Below are 22,106 nucleotides of genomic sequence, written 5' to 3'. Positions count from 1 at the left end.
ATAAGAACACAAAGCTCAAATTCTAGCTCTACCAAACTCTTAAATTACCAGAGCAATAATATAAAAGCAAAGCCATTTTTAAAAACATACAAGTTTTGAAGAAAAAAAAACTTTAGAGTCTTCTACTTTACACTCTCACATTACATTTCAAGCAGTATTGGCTGCAAAGATCCCCACATCACCTTTCACTTCTAGATGAACTGATAATCATGGTAGTTGTGGGAAACATCATAAAATACCCATGGGAGGGCTGTTCCACCCACTGTTACGCATATGTCAGGGTCATGACTCTCCACCCTCCAGATTCCTTAGTTAAGGGGACACCAGGTCAAAGTGTGAATAAGCAGCATATAAAACAGAGCCTAGTTACACAAACACAAGTGGTAGCCAACAGTGCATTGTACCCATCAACTTGAATTAATGGCTTAAGTTCGCCATTGTCAAGAGGTGTGTGGTCTGAAAAATTCTCTGATGAATGTTCAGAGCCATGACAAATCTATATGACCTTTACTATTTGAGCTAGAAGGCTAGTCCAGCCATGGAAGTTTTATGTTGTGCGGTTGTGCATGTGTACATATACAACTCAAGTCATGCTGCTTTCATGCAGTGGAGTTGAGATTTGGGATTTACCCAGTATGCAATCTCTCCACAAATGTCAGAGGCATTATTCAATTTCCAAGATCTAAAAAGATATTCTAGGACAATGAGTTTCGCATGCCATGCCTCAGAAACCCAAAATGCCTTTAAAAATAAACTGATTTAAATCACTTTGATGAGTTTTGTAAGATACATGACAGGCCAAGGCTATCAAGCCTTCAGGTTTCAATCAATACACTTCTTTAAATCATTGAATCCATCTGCACTCAAGTACGGATAATCAACTGCACTACATGCAGTATTTCATGGAGACTGCAGGCTAGTCTGTTGGTGCAAGGGAGGACAAAGAATAAGATGAAGATAAGTAAAACAGACTTCTTAAGTTTTGTGCTGGCTCCCGCGTGTAAGCTAAAAGGCCACAGAATACACCAAATCTGAGACGAATGTGATGTTAAACTGGGCAAAAAATAGTGTGCTATTTAATAATTTCTCAAAATTCATGTTCAAGTTCAATTGGCGTGTCCATGTTCTGCCCACAAATGCATTCTTCTGTAGCAATTGTTGCGAGATTGGACAAGGTTTATGTGTGCTGATGAAAATCCCTTTCAATCTAATGAAAAATTCAGACTTGTTTTTGACAAAATATTTTAATTTCTGTATCAGACCACTACAGCAGGATTGAAAATAGAAAAAAACTAGAAAGTCAACCTAAATCAAAACCAACTTTGATAAAATAAAATTCTTGTTTTTTCCCATAATCTTTGATGGAAAAGACTTTTCCTTGCCTTGTTACACTTTATTTCGTTAACATGCACCACTGGACAGGAAAAATAATATTGACCAATAATATCATGTTTTACCTCTTTCTCTCACCATACTTACCTATAACCCTGCATGCAAAAACAATAAGGCAGCTAGAAATCATTATTTTGAATGAGAGCCAGCGACACTTAGCGGCGAACAGCAATGCAACTGTTGGCAACGTTAAACAAGTGATCTAAGTAATGCAAAGACGATAACCCATCAGAAAAGATGTTCTTATATTTCATGTAAAACGCTGCACTGATCTTGGTTCCCGCTGAAGATTTGTTCTGCTGCATGTATGTGAAAATGTAGGGAAAGTGGACTGCAGCGCTGTATGAGTTGACCGTGCTGTATGGAACCTGTGATTCTGAAGTGATATCTCAGCATAGCCTCATTTTAAACTGAGCTTATGCTATAGGCCAAGTTAACTATTTTGTTTAATGGACATTGAAAGACATGTATGATATGTATGACAGCTTCAGGTCACTCGTGATGAAATGTTAACCATAAGCAAAACGCGTTTCTGTTCAGCTGGGGTATAAATTGAAAGAAACATGCTGAGATGTGACATATTATGAATTTGTTATTTTAATTTTGATATCCACTTTCAAATATTTTTTGTCTCATGTGATGCTTGTTAATAAATATAGTCTATACTGGCTAAGCTCTGGATTATATTGGCTCCCATGCTTTGTAGTTTGCATGACCACACAATTCAACTGAACTTCCTGCCTGCTCTCACTTCAAAACACCAACCAGCGACCAACTGAAGGCTGCCTGACTGATGCTGAGTGATGTGCATGCAGGATTATAGAGTGAAATGAGGACTTGTCCCCTTTATTGTATGGAGGAATGAATTTAAACGTTAAAATGTCAATTTGAGTCTGACTCTAAAGGCATTTGTTGAAGTAGATAAAGTGCCACTCAACCCATGTCATCATATCAGCTGCACTGATCTATGTTAGAGAGATCAGAGATCTGTCTGTGCAAATGGTAACGAGGAAAAGGAACTTTTTGAGTGTCGTAGGCAAAGTGAATTAAATATGATGGAAGAGCTGGCATGAGCAGTGCATGCCCTCAGAGTTGAAAAGAAACCTTTGCCACTGTTTTATGGTACAGAAAATGCGTTACAGAGCTACGCTACAGAGCTAGACAATGTTATTGTAACAAACCAAAGCTAGGCAGATTGGAAAAAAGACAATGAATTTCCCACCATGGTAATGTTAGCTTGAAAACATGACAAAAAACAAACCCTTTGCCAGGTCTGTCATAACAGTGTGACCTTTTATGTACATACAAAAATAAATTAATTTGAAATGAATAGTGTTGAATTTTGAAAAGAATACTGTGTTGGCCACTACAATGTCTCTTTAGATTGAATATGATTTTTTCCAGTGTTCTGTAAAGCTGGTCCAACATAGCAACATTTGTTACGAAAGAATGCATTTGTGAGCAGAGTATGGATGGGTCAATTGGCTTCATCTAATAAATGAGGGAAAAACAGCGTGGATCATGACAATAACTTATACTGTCGTTGGATTTAATGTTAAAGGCAATTTAGTATCACTGCATGCTTCAGGCCCAGATGAAGCCATGAAGTCCACAGCAGCACTTAACATCTGGCACAGAGCAAAACAGAACAATTTGCAAATAGTTAGGATTCTCACACAACCACTGTGATATTACCATTCACACCCTGGTCCATGTATGCACCAAAACCGTGAGGACAACATAAACCCACACCTAGTTTGAAACTGTTCTACAGAGACATTGCAGTATGTTCTTTTTCCTTGTCTGAGGGGAAACTAAAGAACTTTCCTTTGGGCGACTTATGTTGGACATATTTTTTGTTTTCCACAACTAGAAGACATTGCTGTAACACATGGAGGGTTGCAGTGAGATTGACTGGTGTAAGACTGTGGCCAAGTTTATGGTACATAAAGCCAGCTTATATTAGCCACAGGCATCTTGTAAAAGGTGGTGGGATCAGTGCTAAATCTCACTGTCTCCAAGCAAATTGATCAAGCCCATCATAAAACTAACAGGATGAAGCAGAAGCAGCATTCTGCCAGCTTTCGTTGGAGTACTGCATAACTCAAGAGGCCTAGACGGAGTGTTCCTCCCATAATCCTCAAGTGCCTGCTCCCCTTTTTTATTTGGAGGATGTTTGCGGTTATTAGTAACTCACTGCACAACACTGGCTCATTATCTTGAGTTATTGTAATCCTGTTTGAAAGTGCATCTTCACTTAAGCACTGAAACAGGAGACAAGCAAAATTTCCCGAGCTTCCATCTATTCAACAAACCGTGCAATTTAAATTACATCCCAAACATGGTGGTGGGATGGAATATCCCATAAAAGTGGTATTTCCTCATGTTTACAACAATTATTAAAAAAAATAATGCTGTTTAGACTAATTCTTTGAATAATCTTTTTAGACTAGATTTTCAGGCTGTATTGGGGTAATGAAGCAAACATTTTACCACACACTCAGAATTACATTTTTACAATTACAGTTTTATGTATTAGGGCAAATTTGAAAAGAATCAGGGAACGCTTCCCCTGACAAATCCTTTTGTTCTTAACTGACAGGTGTTTGGCAAAGCATGAAGACAAAAAAACTTCAAAGTTGAAAAGTCTAATTTATTTGGCACATGAAACAGGAGCCCAAATCCAAACTCATGCCTTGCTGAGATGAAATTGAGTCTCTTATCCAACATTTAACAACACGTTTCTGTTTAAAAGCAGCTCAATCAAACTGCATGGGCAACGTGTCCCGACTGCTGCGCCTCAGTTTGATTCCAAGGGTGATGTGAAGTGCTTGGTGGAACTGTCCAATGCTGTACATGTTGGTTTGCATTTGTCATGTTGTCTGGTTGTATGGTTGTGTTTGTGTTGTGCCGTTTTGTCCTCAGGGACTTCCTGGTCTGCCCACCCTGGCTGCATTGCACAGCAATCAAATCCTGACTGTGAAGGTTTGTTGGAGTGGCCTAGCTGCTCAGGCAGACTCTATGGCACACACACTGAGATGACATACATCCTCCACACATTTGTCCCCTGGACCACTCAATGACAGCGGCACAACTGCGTCTGATTAATCGAGTCTAATCAATTGCTTTTATGCCCCTGAGCTACCAGCAGCCCCAGTAAAAAATGGGGTTCTTTTCTATATACTGTAGAGTGCCAAGGATACAGGAAGACAGACTGAGCAGTGCTGGCAGCTTTGTCAAAAATAAAAAAAGCAAAGCGGTAATGTGCAATTAATTAGAAACAGGATTTAGATTCTAACCCAGATATGGTCTGGACTGCAACCATGTAAGTGGAAAAAATTGAGAAAGGCACATTATGTGATAAAGTGGCAAAATGTTTTTAAAGTAAATGCCCATGGTTCACCACAGATTTACTCCTTTCAACACCCGCATAACATGTTTAAAAATATCCCTCACATGTAATGATTAAGTTATTTTATTTAAATTACAAATCTCTGTGTACTGTACTGTACAAAAGCCAGAGACATCTTTTATTCATTTAATTTCCAATCAAAATGGCCATTTAGTTATTCATGTTTCAGAAGATATAAAGGCAAATGAAAATAAGTGAAAAAATAAGAGTTTCCAATACTGGATTCCAAAGAAAAACTATTAAAAAATATAGAGAAAATGGGATGCCTAACATTCATTAACATGTCTTGACAATTCCCATATCTGTGAGTATTTTTAATAAGGCCAGTTTTTTTATTAAAAGTCACCACCATCGCTTTCAGTGTGTGCAGCTCCTGGGGTCTGGCTTGGCACTAAGCATTACTGTGATGACAGTGCTTTCAATGAGCAGAAATTGACATTTTTCCTTGGGCGAGCAAACTCCATGTGGGTGTCCCAGCACCCCTGAGGTGGTAATTGTGGCCTCTGGCTGCCAAATAGAGGCCACATCCGAAGCAGCCACTGTGGAAAAGTGTGGATTTCTACTCATGCATGAAGGCACTGGATTGGGTCCTTTGACTCAACTACTTGATCTAATCTATTTTTATGCTTTTTTTCCATATATTTCTTCCACTTCCTCCTTCTTCTGGGACCTCATGCAACTATCTCCTCTCCAACCTCTCTCACCTCTGACCTCCGACCTCTTGACCTCACACACCTGCTCAGATGGTCTTCCCTAAGATCAATCATGGCTTTCTTTCTGCTGATCAGCAGCTCATTAAGCGCCGGCTCATTAAGGTAGTGCTTAACCTCACTCTACTCTCTCTTTCTCTCTCTCACTATTCCACAAGGCTTCTCCTCTTGGCCCTCCACTTCCTCTCCATTCTTCAGGCTCTCCTCGCCAACCCTCAGGCTGGCCAACATGAAATAAGCTGCAATGAATAGCAATCATTCTGAGCTCACAGTGGTGTTTTAGCGCTATTAAGAGCTCGTTTGTTTTTGATTTGCGTTAAACTGTCTACTAAACTTATAATAAATAGTGCGATAAGTATTCTGTGTTTTCCTTTAATGTCAAAAAGAGAACTCCTCTCCTGCGGTATATATGAAATAAGAGTTCAGCGAAATTTTTTTGCCTGTGTCTCAAATGAAAAACGAACTAAAATGTGTAAATTACAGGTTCAAAGAAATTGTTCTGCCTGCTGCAGTCAAAGGTCGAAGTACTGAAAATGCCTTCATTTGGGTGCTGCTATGTGCTGCACTTGCAAAGTAAAAACATTAAGAAGAGTAGAAAAGTAAGAGTACATAAGTTGTTTATTAAAAAAAATAACTACCAAAGTAATTACAGTGCTTTGGCTTATTGTAGCCTTTTTCTTTGGGCTCTCTAGTTTTAATAATATTGTCTAATAAAACAGTTTTTCTCAAAGCTCTGTTATCAGATTAACTCGAACACTGTTGGCCCTCTGTGTGTGAAATGTTGTAACTCTGTGTTGAGCTGCTAGCAAGTGGCAAAAACAATCCACACCTCCCCACGATGACAGTCGTGCTGAGATAAAACAGACAGCATTTTATCTTTGCAGCATTTTTGATATAAAAAAGAGACAGTAAAACACTTTTTTAATGCTGACTTGATTGCTCACCTACAAAGATGAAGATCCAGTTTTGCGTCCAGTTTTGTATTTCAAACACACTGAAGTACAGTCCATCAGCATTATTGAAGAAAAAATGCGTAGTGCAAAAACTGAGGGATCTCCAAAACAGAGGGAAATTGCAATTTATGGCTACTATGAAAAAGAGTTAATATTAATCTTCAGAAAGGTTCAAATGCTCAATGTGTCACTAGGTTTACTGGTCACCTAAACTTTAGCTACATTTATTGTTATTAGTTGATTAAATTAGCCAGCTAACAAGCACTCGCACTTCTAAAAACAGAGGTTGTTGTAGTTTTAAACTGACAACATGTACCAAACGTAAGTCAAATTAACACTGTAGCTATTTAGTGTCAATCTTTCCTCAGCTTGTAAGCTGTAAAAAGCAGCTTTTTTCTCTTTGTAAGTTTTTAAAAATTAGAGTAGCTAAGTGTAATGTGTTATTAGAAATACATGAAGTGCTGGCTGAAGTAAAAGTAAAATTGCTGATTTGAAATATTGTTAGAGATAAATGTACTCATGTACTGTAACAAGAGCAATTGTAACTTGTCACTTTTCACCTCTGACTGCAGTCTAACAGGCCATGTGAAAGTTTCTAGCTGTTGAATAATATTGTGTTGTTATATTCAACACAATCATCAATGTCTTCATTGCAGACCCAACTGGATGGAAATCTGGAAATAATTAAAGGCAATTATGCATTGAAATTCCAGCAGGAGTTTTTCGTAGCAGAACTGTACTCCAAGCTCATAAATCAGTGGATTAATACAGAGGGCTAACATCATGTCTGTAGCCTTATAGTGGTGTTGATTTAAACTCTGCTGTGAGACAAAACCCCCCTCCATGTTCTCTATGATAGCTATTTTCATTGCCCTCACTCTTTCGCTAGAGTTTGGTCTGTTCATGCCGAATGCTTTCATACGCTGTGACTTCACACTTATACTTCTGCATCATTTGCTTCTCAGGGTGATCAGGGTCAAGCAGGTCCCCCAGGACCTCCTGGACCTCCAGGCCCCCCTGGCCCTAGGGGACCCCCAGGGGACACAGGGAAGGATGGCCCCAGAGGAGCGCCAGGGCAACCAGTAAGTGACTTGGTGGTAGAAGTACAAAAATATATCTAAAGTACAGGTTTAAATTCTATACTCAATTTAAATAAAAAGTACTCTTAACACTCCTAAATTTACCTACTTCTCCTGCAATGGAGAAATTTGCAAATAAATATATCAAGGCACTACTGGCCTCTGTTGTTGCATCCATTAGAGTTTAGATTTGTTAGGAATTTGAGCTTATCAACTGGTGGAAAATGTCTGAAGTGAAAAATCTGCAGTGATTTCCAGTAGCAGTGAGCAGTACGGCAAAAAAATCATTTTTTATCTCTCAAATAAAACTGTTTTAGACAATTAAGTAAAACTATTTTTGTAAACCTGAAATATGTTATTGTACAAAATAGTAAAAAAAAAAACACACAACTGAACCTGTTTTCATTTTCATTTGAAACAGGTCTGAAACATCCCTGACTCAGCTAAAGCAATAACAATAGCTTGGTTTACACTGTTTGCATGGCGCAATATCTGTGCATATTTGTGGCACACCAGTATAACGGCAATGACAAACCTTATATCTGAGGAAAAACTATTAATGTCCACTCTACTAATTTTCAGATAATTGAGTGTAATGTAGCTTAGTAACAGATCTGTTTTGAAAATACAGTGAGTAGAGAATTTTCTTTTGAAATGTAGTGAGTAAACTTCAAAAGTCTTAAGTGAAAGAAAAAGGCATTTACACTTACTAGAAAGTCATACTTAAATGCAGTAAATAAGTTATTCTGTGTTTCACCTCTTCTGTTTTCGTTTGTCTCACCAGAAAGTGAACAGCCATGAACTCTGGGAAATAACAAGGCAGTGTGATATAAAAATGCTGTAACTCTTAATGTGAAAAAATCAACTGCATATCTCAGAAATGCCCATGCTTCCAAAAATCTGTCTGTACATCGGCGATTGATAACCATTACTTTTGCTTTCCACCAAACATAACTCTTTCCTTGTGCGTAATGCTGTCGGTGGCACAGTGTGTTAATTTATGTATGTTATAACTGTGAAAGATAAAAAGAGGAAAAGAAAAAACAAAAGTGAGTCAATTATGTAGCATCATAAAACCTTCTCAAGGCTTCGAAGAGATCTCTCTTTTTTGCCCTGATTTATGGCAAGCGTGTAAAAATATTAAGTGTTGCTTATCTGTTTCGCTCCAGGCAAGATCATTAAATTGTTTTCAGTCTTTCCAGTTACTCGCTTCAGAAAATGATGTAAGAATGCTGCACTATTTGTTTTCATGCTTGAAATACAATGAGCTGATCACTGTAAAGCTCTTGAATATTCAAACCTCCCTTGTTAAGAAGAAGGACAGTCCACATATTGAGAAGAAAAAGAATAAAAAATGTTATCATCAGTTAGACAGGATTATCAACCTTTCCAAAACACTTCAGTAAGGAACAGGGTAATTACAACATTCAGCGTTTCATGCTTTCTGTTTTTTAGAAGCTTTAAGTGGCATGATCACAAAGAGAGATATTGTTCAAAATGATTCTCACTCTACCTTATTAGAGTAAATGCTGTACTAAGAAGAGTTTGGGAGAATATAGATCCCATTTACCTGGCTTTACACAGAGAAACGTTCATGCAACTGGTTGCATGTTGTGAGTTGCCTGTAAGGTTATTTCCATGCAACATGACAGTCACTACGCAACATTTATATTACTGCATTAGTTACACTTCAATTACTTCACTAGTTAGCCAAAATAGCAGCTGATGTTATTGATACACCATACAATTCTCACTGAAAAGTCATCTGTTAAGTGTAGTTTACATATTTGCAACATTTTTATGATCATCATATGTTTGTGTGGCTGTCATTGCTGTTCTTTTTCTATATCTAGATATCTAACATTAATATATAGAGGGTCCTTTACTATATATTTGAGTTTTTTATCTGTTGTGTATATATTAAGTCTTTGAAAATGAAGGTTTAAGTAGCCACAATAGTCATAGCTTACTTAATGTCTCACTCATCCTGTCCTACAAGCACAACAGCTTCAAAAAGGGGAACCCCGTCTCCCCTTCTGTAATAGTTTTCACACTTTTAATCCCAAATGAATTTGATATCTGTGTAAAATTAATATAATAAGAGATAAAATAAATGGAATGAAATTAATGTAGTGATGTAAAAAAACATCTAACAGCATGGTAAAGAAGAATAAATGTTGGCACAAGCAGGCATTTCAACAGCTGTTGTCATTAGCTGGCTAGTTAACAAAGCTGGTTACAAAAACATTAGCTTTAAGAAACTTCACGTTTCTTGTCATGGCTTAGGAAACTGACAAAATCAAAAACTACCAACCTCAGTCAGTCTGTCAGTCAGTCTGTTGGGGTCTCATTTTCAACCACTGTTTTATTTTCCTGTAGCTGATCTGGTGAAATCAAAGTATGTCATTTGAGGTTGAGACGCTTGCAACTGTTGTGGCTAAGCTTCAAATGAGTTGCTAGACACTTTATACTATGCAACTCAAGTGCAATTTAGTTTCATGTAAGTTTAAACAACTAAAGTTACATGAACATTTCACAGTGTAAAGCCAGCCTTAGAAGTTGCATATATAAAGCATAAGTATGGTGTAATATTAATTAATGGTGTGATATTAATTAGGGCTGGGAAATATGGCAATATTTATTAAGCATATTTATTCCTGTTTAATTGGATTCAGTGAAGTTCAGTATGTGAAACGATGAATAAAAGTCTTTTGTACTCATAGTTTTTTAAAAGTATTTTTAAATATTACACTACTGGGGATCAAGTGTCAGAAAAAATAAATATTATGACATTTGCAATATTATATGCCACATTGAGATTATGACAATAATGACAACATGAGATTTAAGGAGCTGTAGCCCATACTGTAGTTTAAAAATAAAATTATTCAACACTTGTACAATTAAATATGTTGCTGTTTCTTCCATCACAGGGTGACCCTGGAACTCCAGGACTGCTCGGCTCTATGGTAAGTAACTTGTCCAATGCAAAATCCTACCTACAAAGTCACACCACAGGTCCTCTCAATATGCAATGAACATTTGCATATTGAGATGCAAATGTTCATTGCATGTGCAGTTGCTTTTAATATTAATTGCAAATATCACTACTATACCTCATTAATTAAATCAGACTGGTCGATGCACACTGTCAGTTTGTGCGACCCTCGGTGGATGTGCAGTGCTATTAAAGGAAAAGGATGATTCAGCGAACAGACCACCTAATGAAATGTGCTAATTTTGACGTTCCATTAGTAAGTAATTGTACAGGTCAAAAAAAGCATGATGTAGGACTGATGGGCCATTTGAAAAGTCTTGTGTTTAAATCAATTCTGTCCATGAAAACGCATGCATATTAAAAAACAGAATGACTTAATAGGTGCTTCAGCTATTTACCTAAATCACAGTGCCATATGCCGGGAAAAATGCGCATGTCACATTCGTCTTAACTGCCCCATCTTGCCTTATTTAGCAGACTGTTTTGCAATCTAAAATAGCCAAAACCTATTTAATAATCTTTTTCCTGTCCAACAATTATCAATCATCAAGTAAAAGCCCTTTCTGTCAGTAATGCAAAATCATTTCGGAAATGAACTCAATTACTTATGGATGCTGCCTCTCATTTGAAATAACCTAACTTACAGGCAAAAGTTACTGGGATTTAACGCCTGATTTATTTGAAGCAATTTCTGAGTCACAGCAACGTATTTCATGAAGCCTTCTTAAAAATGTTTATTTTCACACATGAAACTTATTACAAGGGCCAAGCTGTTCCAATTAACAGCAACTGGATACTGCTTTTTGTGTTTAGCAAATAAGGCATTTAATGAAAGTTCCCTTATAAAAAGGGTATCAAATATGCCAGGCCAAACCATGTCATCTACTGCCAAGCAAGTGAGGACAGAAAATGAGGCAAACACAGTAGGAGCAATGTAAATTTTCACAAGGGCACAGGGGTGCCAGAGATGTGGGGAGACATGTGATGCACAGCCATATACAGGCTCATTACCACTTCTTGAAGAAGAAATCAGAGTGGGGGTGCAGGTGGGGGATAATCAAGGAGAGATGTCTGTTTCAGCCACTTCGGAGTATGTGTGTTTCGAGGAAAATTACAGTGGGTCATATTTTCATCATGACTTAGTTCTGCCTTGCTGACTTCACTCTTAATGAGGAGAAAGAAAATGAATGTCAAAGTTAACATTGACTAATATGCTATATGTCTTGCGCCAGACTTAAGAAGAGATTGCTCATCTCACTTAGAGACCACAGAAAGCCACTGTAAAAGGAAGAAAATCACCCATGTATTCCATTTAGAATGACCCAAGGCTTTTTATCTTAGAGGTTTGCAGAAAGCATGACACTAATGTGCTTTTAACAAGAATCAATGTCATCATCAGAGGATCCATCTGCACTTAAAACAGCATACAAGAGTACACAAGTATCCCCGTCGTCATAAAAAGACTTAGACTCTCTCTAAGGACAATAAGGTAGACACCACTGGCCAGAATTGTAGGTTTCTTCAAGACGTTTGCAAATTTCTCAATACCATTAGCTGAAAAATCAAATATGCACAATTTTCCACTTACCCTGGATATAGTTGATCAGCCAAGACATGACTGGTGCTCAAATTTGACTTCTCTAGGTGGCTAACAAGGCCAACATTGCTGACAAACACAAGAAGTCAATAATCACCTGAATCTTTTCGGTAAGCAAGTCTGCTTATTAAACTTCTTTCAACCGCCTCAAACCACAAGGTTTTGCATACGTGATGATGCGGTTTAGGACACAGTATGACTTATTGTGAACTATAAAAATGAACCAGATTTCCCCTTCACATGTATGCAGCCATATAGACACTACACATTTTCTTTGTGATTTCTGTTTTTTTTTTTAATATCTAACTGATAATATTGAAATTTGAAACTAAAGAGATATGTTAATAAATTGAAACTATAGAAATCACAGATGTAATTAAGCATCTTTATGTCTGCGTGACATGCATGCAGGTGAAGGGGAGTTGTAATTTGGCTGTTTTCAAAAAAAGCTGACTGCAGCATTTAGCTATGTGATGAAGTTTTATTCCTTTTTTATAGCTCACATTAAGTCCTGTTCTCTCCTAAACCACACTGACACATCTGCGGGACCTTAAAGAAGAGCAGGATGCAGTTTGAGCAGAAATTTTGGATACATTTTTGTGGAGAACGTGTTTGTGACTATTGGCTTCAAGTATTTGTTAGTAATGTTAGCCTCATAGCTCTAGTTTTAAGCTAAAGAGGCAAAATTTGGAGACCAAACACATTGACTACATCTGGGGTAAGTGGAAATTTTCCAAAGTGTCCGTTTAAGCATTCAACAAAGTACACACTCCAGAACTCTTGAAATATACTCTTAAAAATGAAAGGGACAAACAGGGTTCTTAGGAGTAATGCCATAGAACCATGACTGGTTGCCTAAAGAACCTTTCAATGGATTTTGCAACCATTTTTGCAAATGTGAGATGTGAGACCTTCTCAAGATTTTAAAAATCCTCTACAAATATAATGGTTCTATAGCAATTAAATGGTTTCCTTGAACTTCAGAACTTTACATCAAAGCCAATAACCATTCAGGAACTTTTATTTTTAAGAGTGTAAGGAAACACTCAAGTCATGTTAAGATTTATGTGGCCAGCTATGAGATGGTAAACAATGCTTAAGAAAAATAGGTTTTGGGAAAGAAAATGAAGACATAGCCAGGTCATTATTTATGTAATGCACCCCACTGGGGGCCAGTGCCTGTTTAGCACAGTCTAGCACTTATATGGAGATTCTGCCGTCAAATGGGCGAATTCCAGAGTTTTCCAAAGACATCCAAGACATGTGGTGCTGGTTATAAAGATTAAGTTCTCGTGGAGCAGTGAAGAGGAGAAAAGGAGAAATATTTGTAGGATCTATTGGGAATCATCAGTGCCATAAGGTTGCTCTGGGGAAAATTAAGGGTCCCTCTGCTTTCCAGAGGTGGTTTGCAGTCTTGCGCGCAGCTTGCATTTGGGGGCTTGAGGAGGGGGGCACTAAATATGGAACATCAGTGGGATGTATAACTCTGTGGTGATCTTTAAGGGCATTACATGTGTGGGATCATGCAGATGGAAGTTTGTGTAGTGACATTGTTTTTGGGTTTCAGCTAGGGTTTCTGGTAAAAATGTTCTTAATGCTCTGTCCCGGAGCTTCATGTTTATGTTGTATGGCAGTATAGCTTACAACCTTTATTTGTTAAAGAATTAGGAAAATGCACTCTATCACTGTTGTTGGAAGAAAACCTTGAATCTCCATTTTTGTCCATTTTCAGTTTTTGACATAATCTGAAAATGCCTGTTGCCCTTTACATTGTGTGTAAATTCCATGATAAACGGACCAAAAGAAACAGTAGAAAATGACTTGGAAAAAAGTCTGGTTCCATTGACTTACATTAAAAGTATAGCAGGTTTTTTCCTTTTCCTGTAAAGTTACCATTTTGGAAAACAAGGTTTTCTTCCGACAACAGCGATATATAAAATTTATTAGGAAATGAATACAACACACAATATCACTCATAGAAAGTACTTAAAGGTACTTAAAACTTGACTCATGTAGGTTCACTGGTCATTTTGGACAGTGAATAAATGGCTATATTTTATATTTTATAGGAAAAATTAAGTTGTTTCTCAACTAAATTGTACAAAAATTTTTGAAAAATGTGTGAAATTCCCCTTCAAGATAATTGAGGTCAGGAATGACTAGGTATTCCATGCATGCATATGGAACAAACTCTCAAACATTGCCTAGTCTGGCTAGATCCATTGATGGGTCAGAGCCCATCAAGCATTTACTTCTGGCTTGTCCCATTTATTTTTAAAAAAAACTTGTTTATATTTGAAAAAAATAGAAATCAGGCACTAGCCTAGGGGCACTTTTTAAAAGAGGCTTCCTTTTTCAGAGTTTCTCTGTATATATTCAGTGAAACTCAAGTGGGGCTTTTATAGACTTTCTTGATATGGCTGTTGCTAAGAGCTGCTTTGGGTCTGTTTGGTAATGAATATGGCTTTCTCCTCTTTGGTAGTGAATGCAAGTTTCCTCTTTATTCAAGTACTCCCTCCAATGCCTTTGATTCAGGCTAAAGTAGAAGTTCTTTTTTACTGGATTAGTCAGTTTTTCAGACTGAAGTAGGCCACAATGCCCTTTGATTTATCCAGTGTGTTCCATGCAGTCAAAAGAGGTTTGTTATTGGCTTCTAGCCAATCAGCTTATTGTCAATGATGTTGGAGAAGTATTTCCACTCAAGCTGTCATGCAAGGAGAGGACAGGAAGGAAAGGATAGAAGAGGAGAAGAATTGTTTATCGCTTGAATCGATGCCTAATAAACTCATTTCCCATTACTTTCTTTCAATCACTGACTGATCTCCTAAATGCTGAAACAAAGCTTGGTTGGCTTTTGGTTTGGCTTGTTTATTTTGGAATATGGGGCAGGAGAGATGTAATGTCTGTAGGGACAGACCACAGACTTCGTCTGCAGGAATATGCACAGTCTCTGGGCTCTTGGGCTCCTAACGTGGTATTTACTATGAGATCCATCACTCAGGGGAACAGAGAGAGTGCTGAACTTGATACATCAAGTATGGCTTGAACTTGTCCTCAGTACGCACCATGATTCATCACCGCAGTCAGATGCAGGGCCAATGTTAAATTAGACTGCGCAAGCACAGATCTGTCAAGCAGATAACAGTGTTTTTTGCTCAGCGCCATGCGCTGGTCTTGTTCTGGCTGATGGGGATGGGATCAGGGAAATCTCCTGGATCTCACCCAGTGAGGAGGCCTATCTGATGAGTCAAAAGGCATCTCCTCATAGCTAAGCCAGGGCCATGAGGGCTTTTGGCAAAGAGTATGCACCCTGACAGGGAAGTAAGGAGGTTGATGAAGCGCAGCGCTCCATGACGACTCTGGGGCCAAGGATGGTTGAAGACAGGACTGTGATTGCCTTTGTCTCTGAGAACTTTCTTGTCACTCAAGAGTTCGTCTAATGCAGTGCTAAGTCCTCAGACAGTTTCTGGTTACACTGTGGTTCCCTGATCCTGTCTTACCTAAAATAGTGTTTGATATATTCTCAGACAGGGGTGAGCAACATGATGTGTTATCGTTATCATGATCACAATATGCTTTTCTGAGTATATACTGGGTAATTATCCTTGCCCAAATGGAATTAAAAATTCAGGATACACTAAGCCAAAAAAATGAAACTGAAAAAAGGAGACCAGTAAAAAGTTAATAAAATAAAATCTTATTTTATTTAAATTGTTACAGTATGTTGATGCAGGGAAAGGTTAGTCATCCAAGCAGTACATTCGATTATTTTATAGCTGCACAGTGTTAGAAATAAAGGTACTGTGCAGGAACATATTTCCTGTAGTTCCTCAAGGTACAAACCATGTAAATGTTCTCTCAAAGGTACAACAGTGGTTTTAAATTCCAATTGTGTACCTTAAATAAGTTTTTCCCAGGTAAAAAGTAGAGTACCTTTTCATAACCTAATGTTTTAAAACAAAATAATAATAAAATAAAACGCCTGGAGATGAGACAGGGTGTGTGGAGTCAGTACAACTTAGAAAATATAATTTCAATGGATTATGGAACAATTATGATCTCTGACTAAAGGTACTGAGATGTACCCTTGAGGGTACCACCCCAGTGACAAGAGGCGTACTGCCCCAGTGACATTTTTATACATCTTTTTCTGAGAGTGTGTTGTTTTGCTGTATTCTGCATATCAAGTTGCATGTTGTGTTTTCAAATGGAACCAAAAGGTTCTTGAATGTTGTAGCTTGTGATGCACGACTTGAACAGAGATCATAAACTGCTTGTCTAATGTCCCTCGAAGAAACCGAGAAGTAGTTCCACACAGTCGACATGTTTAATTAATGTGAACGTGCCTGACCGATATTCTGACTAGTATTCCAGTGGATGTTCACATAGACCTGGTCATTCAAACGCTCTGGAACATGAGGTCAATAAACAATTTAGCTGAAACTCACAACAGATGTAGTTATTTCTTTTTGCAAATTTATGTGCCTGCTCTTTTTCTGAACTGAACTATATAAATCCAGTTTTCAGCAGGAAAGGATGAGATTGTCACCCCAAAGAGGTAATGAGTACCCAGATTATGGATATTATCAACAATTGGACCTCATTAAACAGTACAATTTGTGGTTCAGCAGAGGGAATGGGCTGAAAGAACAGTACAGTTTTTTTTTTCCCTTTAAAAATGAAAGAAGGCTTTGATTGTAATTCTTGCTTCATCCAAAAGGCCTTTGGGGCTTGCTCTAACTACATGCAAACCTTGCTTGGGCAGGGCAAGTAATCTCTAAGGACTGGCCTGGCAGAGTTAATGGTATTATTTCATACCTTATGACTCTTTCTCTGTCTTCTTCTCTTTCCAGGGACCTGAGGGCCCTCCAGGACCCAAGGTACAGTTTAAGTCATCCTTTACAAGCCAGACTGTTGATCTTACTCCAAAGATTCATAAATCATGGCAACTGGGTGATGTATCACAAAGTTGATTTAACATGAAGCACAAAGATGCATTCAGTCTGAAATCCTGATACATTGTAGCTACTTGGACGTTGTCTTGAGCATGTAATTCAGCTTCATGTGAAGGTTAGTAACTGGAGGTGTTGACTGAACAGTGGATAAGCTTCCAATCAAAAAAATATTTTTGAGTGAACAAACAATAGGCTACAATTGGGCACAGCTGTCAGTGGAGAAGACTAAGAAGTGAAGAGCATGCACAGAGAACTAAGGTCAAAATAAATGCAAGAGAAACAGGGTATTTCACTGAACCTCAAACAATATATGCCATGAAGCAATATTAGATGTCTATATTTTGTGACAGTGAACACTGATGCAAAGAAAATATATAGTGGCAATACCAGTCGACTATTCTTTGTTCTGAACTTCCTTTCAGTTCTCATTTTCATAGATGAGATTTGGACAAGTCTTATTTCCTTTAGAGTTGAAAGATTTGACTATGGATTGGCAAGGCTCATGCTGTTCAGTTTTCATTTTTATCAAATGCTAACCTAACAAATGTTAATGTAAATGTTTTCAGTTCAGTCTGTATTAGTCAGCGGCGAACTGTGCCTGTTAGATCAAGGCCTTCAAAAACGAGGGGAAAAAAAAAAACACCAGAGAATTTAAGTGTATTGCCACTCAGTAATGTATTCCATGTTTATTCCATAGTTTCTCAATGCTTAATTATTTTTATACATAAAAATGCATTTTCACAACACAGAATAAGCCATTCAGCACTCTGAAGCAGTAGTGCAAATTATAAATCAAAACATGATTGTTTCCGCTGTCAATTCCTAATTAGTTATGTTAGTGGTTAATCAGACATGTTAGGCCTTCAGTTCATCAACTGAAGTCCTAACCAATGGGAGAACTATCTTGGCTGTATCGATCTAGGTACCACAGAGAACAGTATTACTACAACATTTGCAGAGTGTAAAACAGAAACAGTATGATGATTGTATTAAATCAAAATAAATAAGAAAATTTTGAGATGCATTTTTTAGCTTACTGAAATCATTAGGCTTCTCTGAAGGGCTAGAAGGCCCTGAGGGTTCCCCACTGCTAATAGTACAAAAGCCTACAATACCCACAACCCCCCTCCATCCAAAAAATGTTAGGAGATGAAAAACATGTTTTAAGATGAAGAGTCACTCTAGTGGCATAGCAAGCTACGGTCAGTGTCTCAGTATAAACACCACAGTGTTGATGTGAATCCAGGTGCAGCCTTGAGAATTAAGGGAAGGCAAGAGAGTGAGTTACATACCATATTTTTTTAATACTCAAACTGATTCACTCAAACACTGTGGATAACAGATGACAATCTAGCAATTAGCTGGGAAGCTGGCAATAATAAAAAAGGCAGAGTTAGAGGACCTATATCTTTAACTTGTATGTCATCGCTGTCCAAAGAAAAACATATATCTCCAAAATAGTAACTTTACAGGAGAAGACAAAAATGTTCTTAACTTTTAATGTAAGTCAATGTAAAGAGGTTTTATTGTAAGCAGTTTTGGAGCATAGATACATACATATGTCTGCACAGACCTGTTGTGTGTTTTAAGACGTCAACAGCAAAAGGACTAAGACTCTGAGATACAAAGCAGAAAGACAGAGCAAGGTTTCAGAGTCGAGAGCTGGGGTACAGGGAGAGCAGCTGGATTCTGTCTTGCTATCAGGTAGCTCCAAGTATTTCCCAAAGTAAGCTTAGTAGACATTTTCTGCCTGAGCTGTCAGTAATCAACAGGCTCTTGCATTACTCAGGGGGGTGATGACACATTGCTGTGTTAATGACTCACAAACCGTTTGTCCCACCTAAGGCCCTCATTTGGGTGTAGCCTAAGGCTGAACTAAGTCCTCAGCACCTCAATGTCAGTAGTTACTGTTAGACATATTCACTCTTGCTGCAGAGAGTTTGAGTCATTCAGAATTATTTGCAAGTGCTTTTCCTTGGCAAATTTTGGATAATACTTTGAAAGAAATGAATAAAAATTGTAGTTCAAGACAAGATCAAAATATTAGCTGAGAACCAAATGAATGAAGAGAAGGTAGTGAACTCTTTATTTTACTGAACGCGTGGCTAATGAAAGTATAAAATCTTCCATACCATCATTAAAGACTGAGATGACAGTGAGGAATATGGTAACTGCCACATAGAGAGCGTTAGCTAAGTGCGGCTCAGTGAACTGTTCCAAACCATTTTTCAAGACAAACTCAAAACCATTACATTGTAGCTTATTTTCATCCTCGTCAGTTAGCAGTACTGCATCTTATAAGGCTCCATAAATGAAAAGATTCATGCTTTGATGACAGCATGTTTCTTGCATGACAGTTTTAACCCCTGAAATGGACAGGGCCCACCAGCGGGCCAAAGTTTTATTACACACCTCTATAACCCAAGAATAGCTCAGCCAGTTTGCATTGAAGTCCCTGTAGTTACTGAATAATAAACCTTAGAATGTAATAGGCCTGGTATTTCAAGGTGTTAATTAGTCATGCCATTCTGTAGCAAGTATTTATTGACCAAATATAAGCACAAGCCCTGAGATGTTTTACCTCGCACAGTTATTTGAATATGAAATGGAAAAGCAAGACCATGTCCAGAGTCCAGAGGGTCTAAATTTAACTGAGTGTGTTTTCAACCCGTAGGGTTCCATTGGGCTGCCTGGCATTCCAGGTATTGATGGATTAAAGGTAAGATTACACATTGCTTTTGGCATATAACAGTAAACCCAAAAGTCTGGAATAGTGATACCAGCTCACTCTGCAAAACAGATTGTATTTGTTATTACTGCTCACCAGCCTTCTGTCTTAAAGCTTCAAAAACAACCCATATCTAACGGGGGTTAAAAAGATTTCCTGTCTAACCTTTTCAGAGTTGGAAAAACCTTGGTAGATTAAGCTTTAGATCGTGGTCTGTTTCTTCAAGCCAGACTGAGCAGAAGCTCAGTATCATCAACATGGTGAAACTCAACGCCATTGTGTGCTTTCAAAGGAAGCCCAAAGGAATCACTTTAAAAGCTCAGGTCAGGAATTGCTGTAACTCACAAGCCTGACTAAAAGAGCCCCAATAAAAAAATACATATGCAAGTATAACTAGTAGGCTGGTAGTAAAGCCAGAGGTAATCCTGGAGTATGATGTTTTGGCAGAAAAAGCATTACATAACATTTCTCCTGGCCTGCATAAATTGCTTCCTTTGTCAACCAGTTTTCTATTTTAGTCATAATATTGTTCTGTAGTTGTTTGATTATTATTTCTCTAGGCTAAATAATAAATGTCAACTATTTGACTCTGTTCCTTCTGGTTAATTGGTACCTGTTTATGTACCAGCTACTGTTTTAGATATTTCTAATGAGATCTTTGTTTTGTTCACCACTGTAACTGTGCACAGTTTTCTAACTCTCTACATGAAAATGGACTAATTCTAGCTCTAAGGATCTTTTTTAAAACATTAATTTGTTAGGCCTTCTTTTACCAAACAGCAGACCACTAACATCAATTTGACTTTAGCAAATTTTGGTATGACTGGTCTAAGTTAGCTAAACCTAGCCAAGACAAAATGCTGCTGAAATGGTTTAAAGGGGCATTCTGGCCTAAAATTAGCATTCAATGGGTTTTTTGTCATGCTATGTAATGTTGTGTAGTTTAGCATAATATTCCTCATCCTCATTGTTTTGACGGAATTCACAGTTTTATATTTGTATTTTCGTTCCATCACTGCACTCCTAGTACAGCACCCATGAATTAAATGCAAATACGTCATACAACCATTGGGAATCCTCCCTAATGTGATAAAGAAATGATGTCCCACTGATATAGAGATTAACAAATAAAGACATGATATTTAACTTCCTAGCAATTACATCTGGCTTCTTTCTGCCTTAATGGTGTCCATCCCAAAGGGCTTGTAGTTTTTCCACAGTTTTTCCCACCTTCAAGATACATCAGAAGAGGGTTTTCCTAGCCTTTAAATTGGAAAATCTTGCTCCGAATGCCCCTTTAATAAAATAAGCACCCTATATGTCACTTACACTGTGCGGCACAATAGAGTGTACCAACAGGATTTAAATCATTCAGATACAATCAGCATTTGATTTTATACATTTGGAGTCAGATTAGGTCATCAAATTCGTACATGCACAAGATATATATATATATATATATATATATATATATATATATATATATATATATATGCTCTTAACATAAAAGTACCAAAAACTTTGATTTTTAAGAGTGGACAACATTACCGGCTAACAAGTAAAAAATAAGGATGAAGCTGCTTTCAAATGGGATGTCAGTGTTTTCTAAACAAAGCCCTTTCATATGAAGATGCTCATTCACATCTGGCTTTGTGAGAGTGACCAAAAAATGAAAGAGAGAGAGAGAGAAAGAACATCTGACACACACCAGCTTTGTAATCTTCACAAGCGTTTAAAAAGATATGAAAAGAGAAGTAGGCTGTGCAGTAATAGGAAACAGAAAAAGACCATTTTCTGGTGGGAGTCATACTCACTTTGGAAACAACAAAAGGCTGAAAATCCTAATTCCGTGCCTGTGTTTGGCCTGTTGGGTGCCAGGCCTCATGAAATGGATCTCTGATGCTATACATTCTTGTTCTACAGCAAAAAAAAATACAGTGCAGAAACTAATACATTTGTACAGGTGTGGTTCAATTAGATTGTTTGAAAGTGAGCATGAAATTAGCATGGCTACAATTACATTTTGATGAGTGACAGACAGTTTACACAGTTTGCACAAGTGTACATAAATCTTTAAGCAAAATGCACACCTACAGAGCTTTTTCACACTAATGTGAAAAGGAAGGGTAGCACACTCAGACTAATGTGCATGAAAAAACTGAAATGAAAACATGCCAACGCTGTAGGTAGGGCTGAATGACTTAAGGAAGATGTCTAATTGTGATTTTCTGATCAATATTACGATTGCAATTTAAATGCAACAGTTTTCTTTAAAAAGGCTC

General features: G+C 37.6%; 1 protein-coding gene across 8 annotated transcripts in view; it reads left to right on the top strand.

Annotated features, from left to right (window-relative positions):
- The window catches only part of LOC118825735 (collagen alpha-1(XXV) chain), a 223,450-nt gene that overhangs the window by 154,978 nt on the left and 46,366 nt on the right, over positions 1-22,106 (top strand). For 7 of the 8 annotated variants that reach the window (XM_036596532.1, XM_036596535.1, XM_036596529.1 and 4 more), the window contains exons 7-11: positions 5,548-5,619; positions 7,433-7,549; positions 10,480-10,515; positions 16,995-17,021; positions 19,771-19,815. In XM_036596532.1, the coding sequence (XP_036452425.1) occupies positions 5,548-5,619; positions 7,433-7,549; positions 10,480-10,515; positions 16,995-17,021; positions 19,771-19,815 (297 nt within the window). Of the gene's footprint in view, positions 1-4,317; positions 4,378-5,547; positions 5,620-7,432; positions 7,550-10,479; positions 10,516-16,994; positions 17,022-19,770; positions 19,816-22,106 lie in introns of all 8 variants that reach the window. The other variant, XM_036596530.1, reaches the window with a different exon arrangement.

This window comes from Colossoma macropomum, unplaced genomic scaffold (assembly GCF_904425465.1).
Source record: "Colossoma macropomum unplaced genomic scaffold, Colossoma_macropomum, whole genome shotgun sequence".
In the NCBI taxonomy this organism is placed as follows: domain Eukaryota; kingdom Metazoa; phylum Chordata; class Actinopteri; order Characiformes; family Serrasalmidae; genus Colossoma; species Colossoma macropomum.
This window is presented reverse-complemented; position numbering and strand designations above follow the sequence as displayed.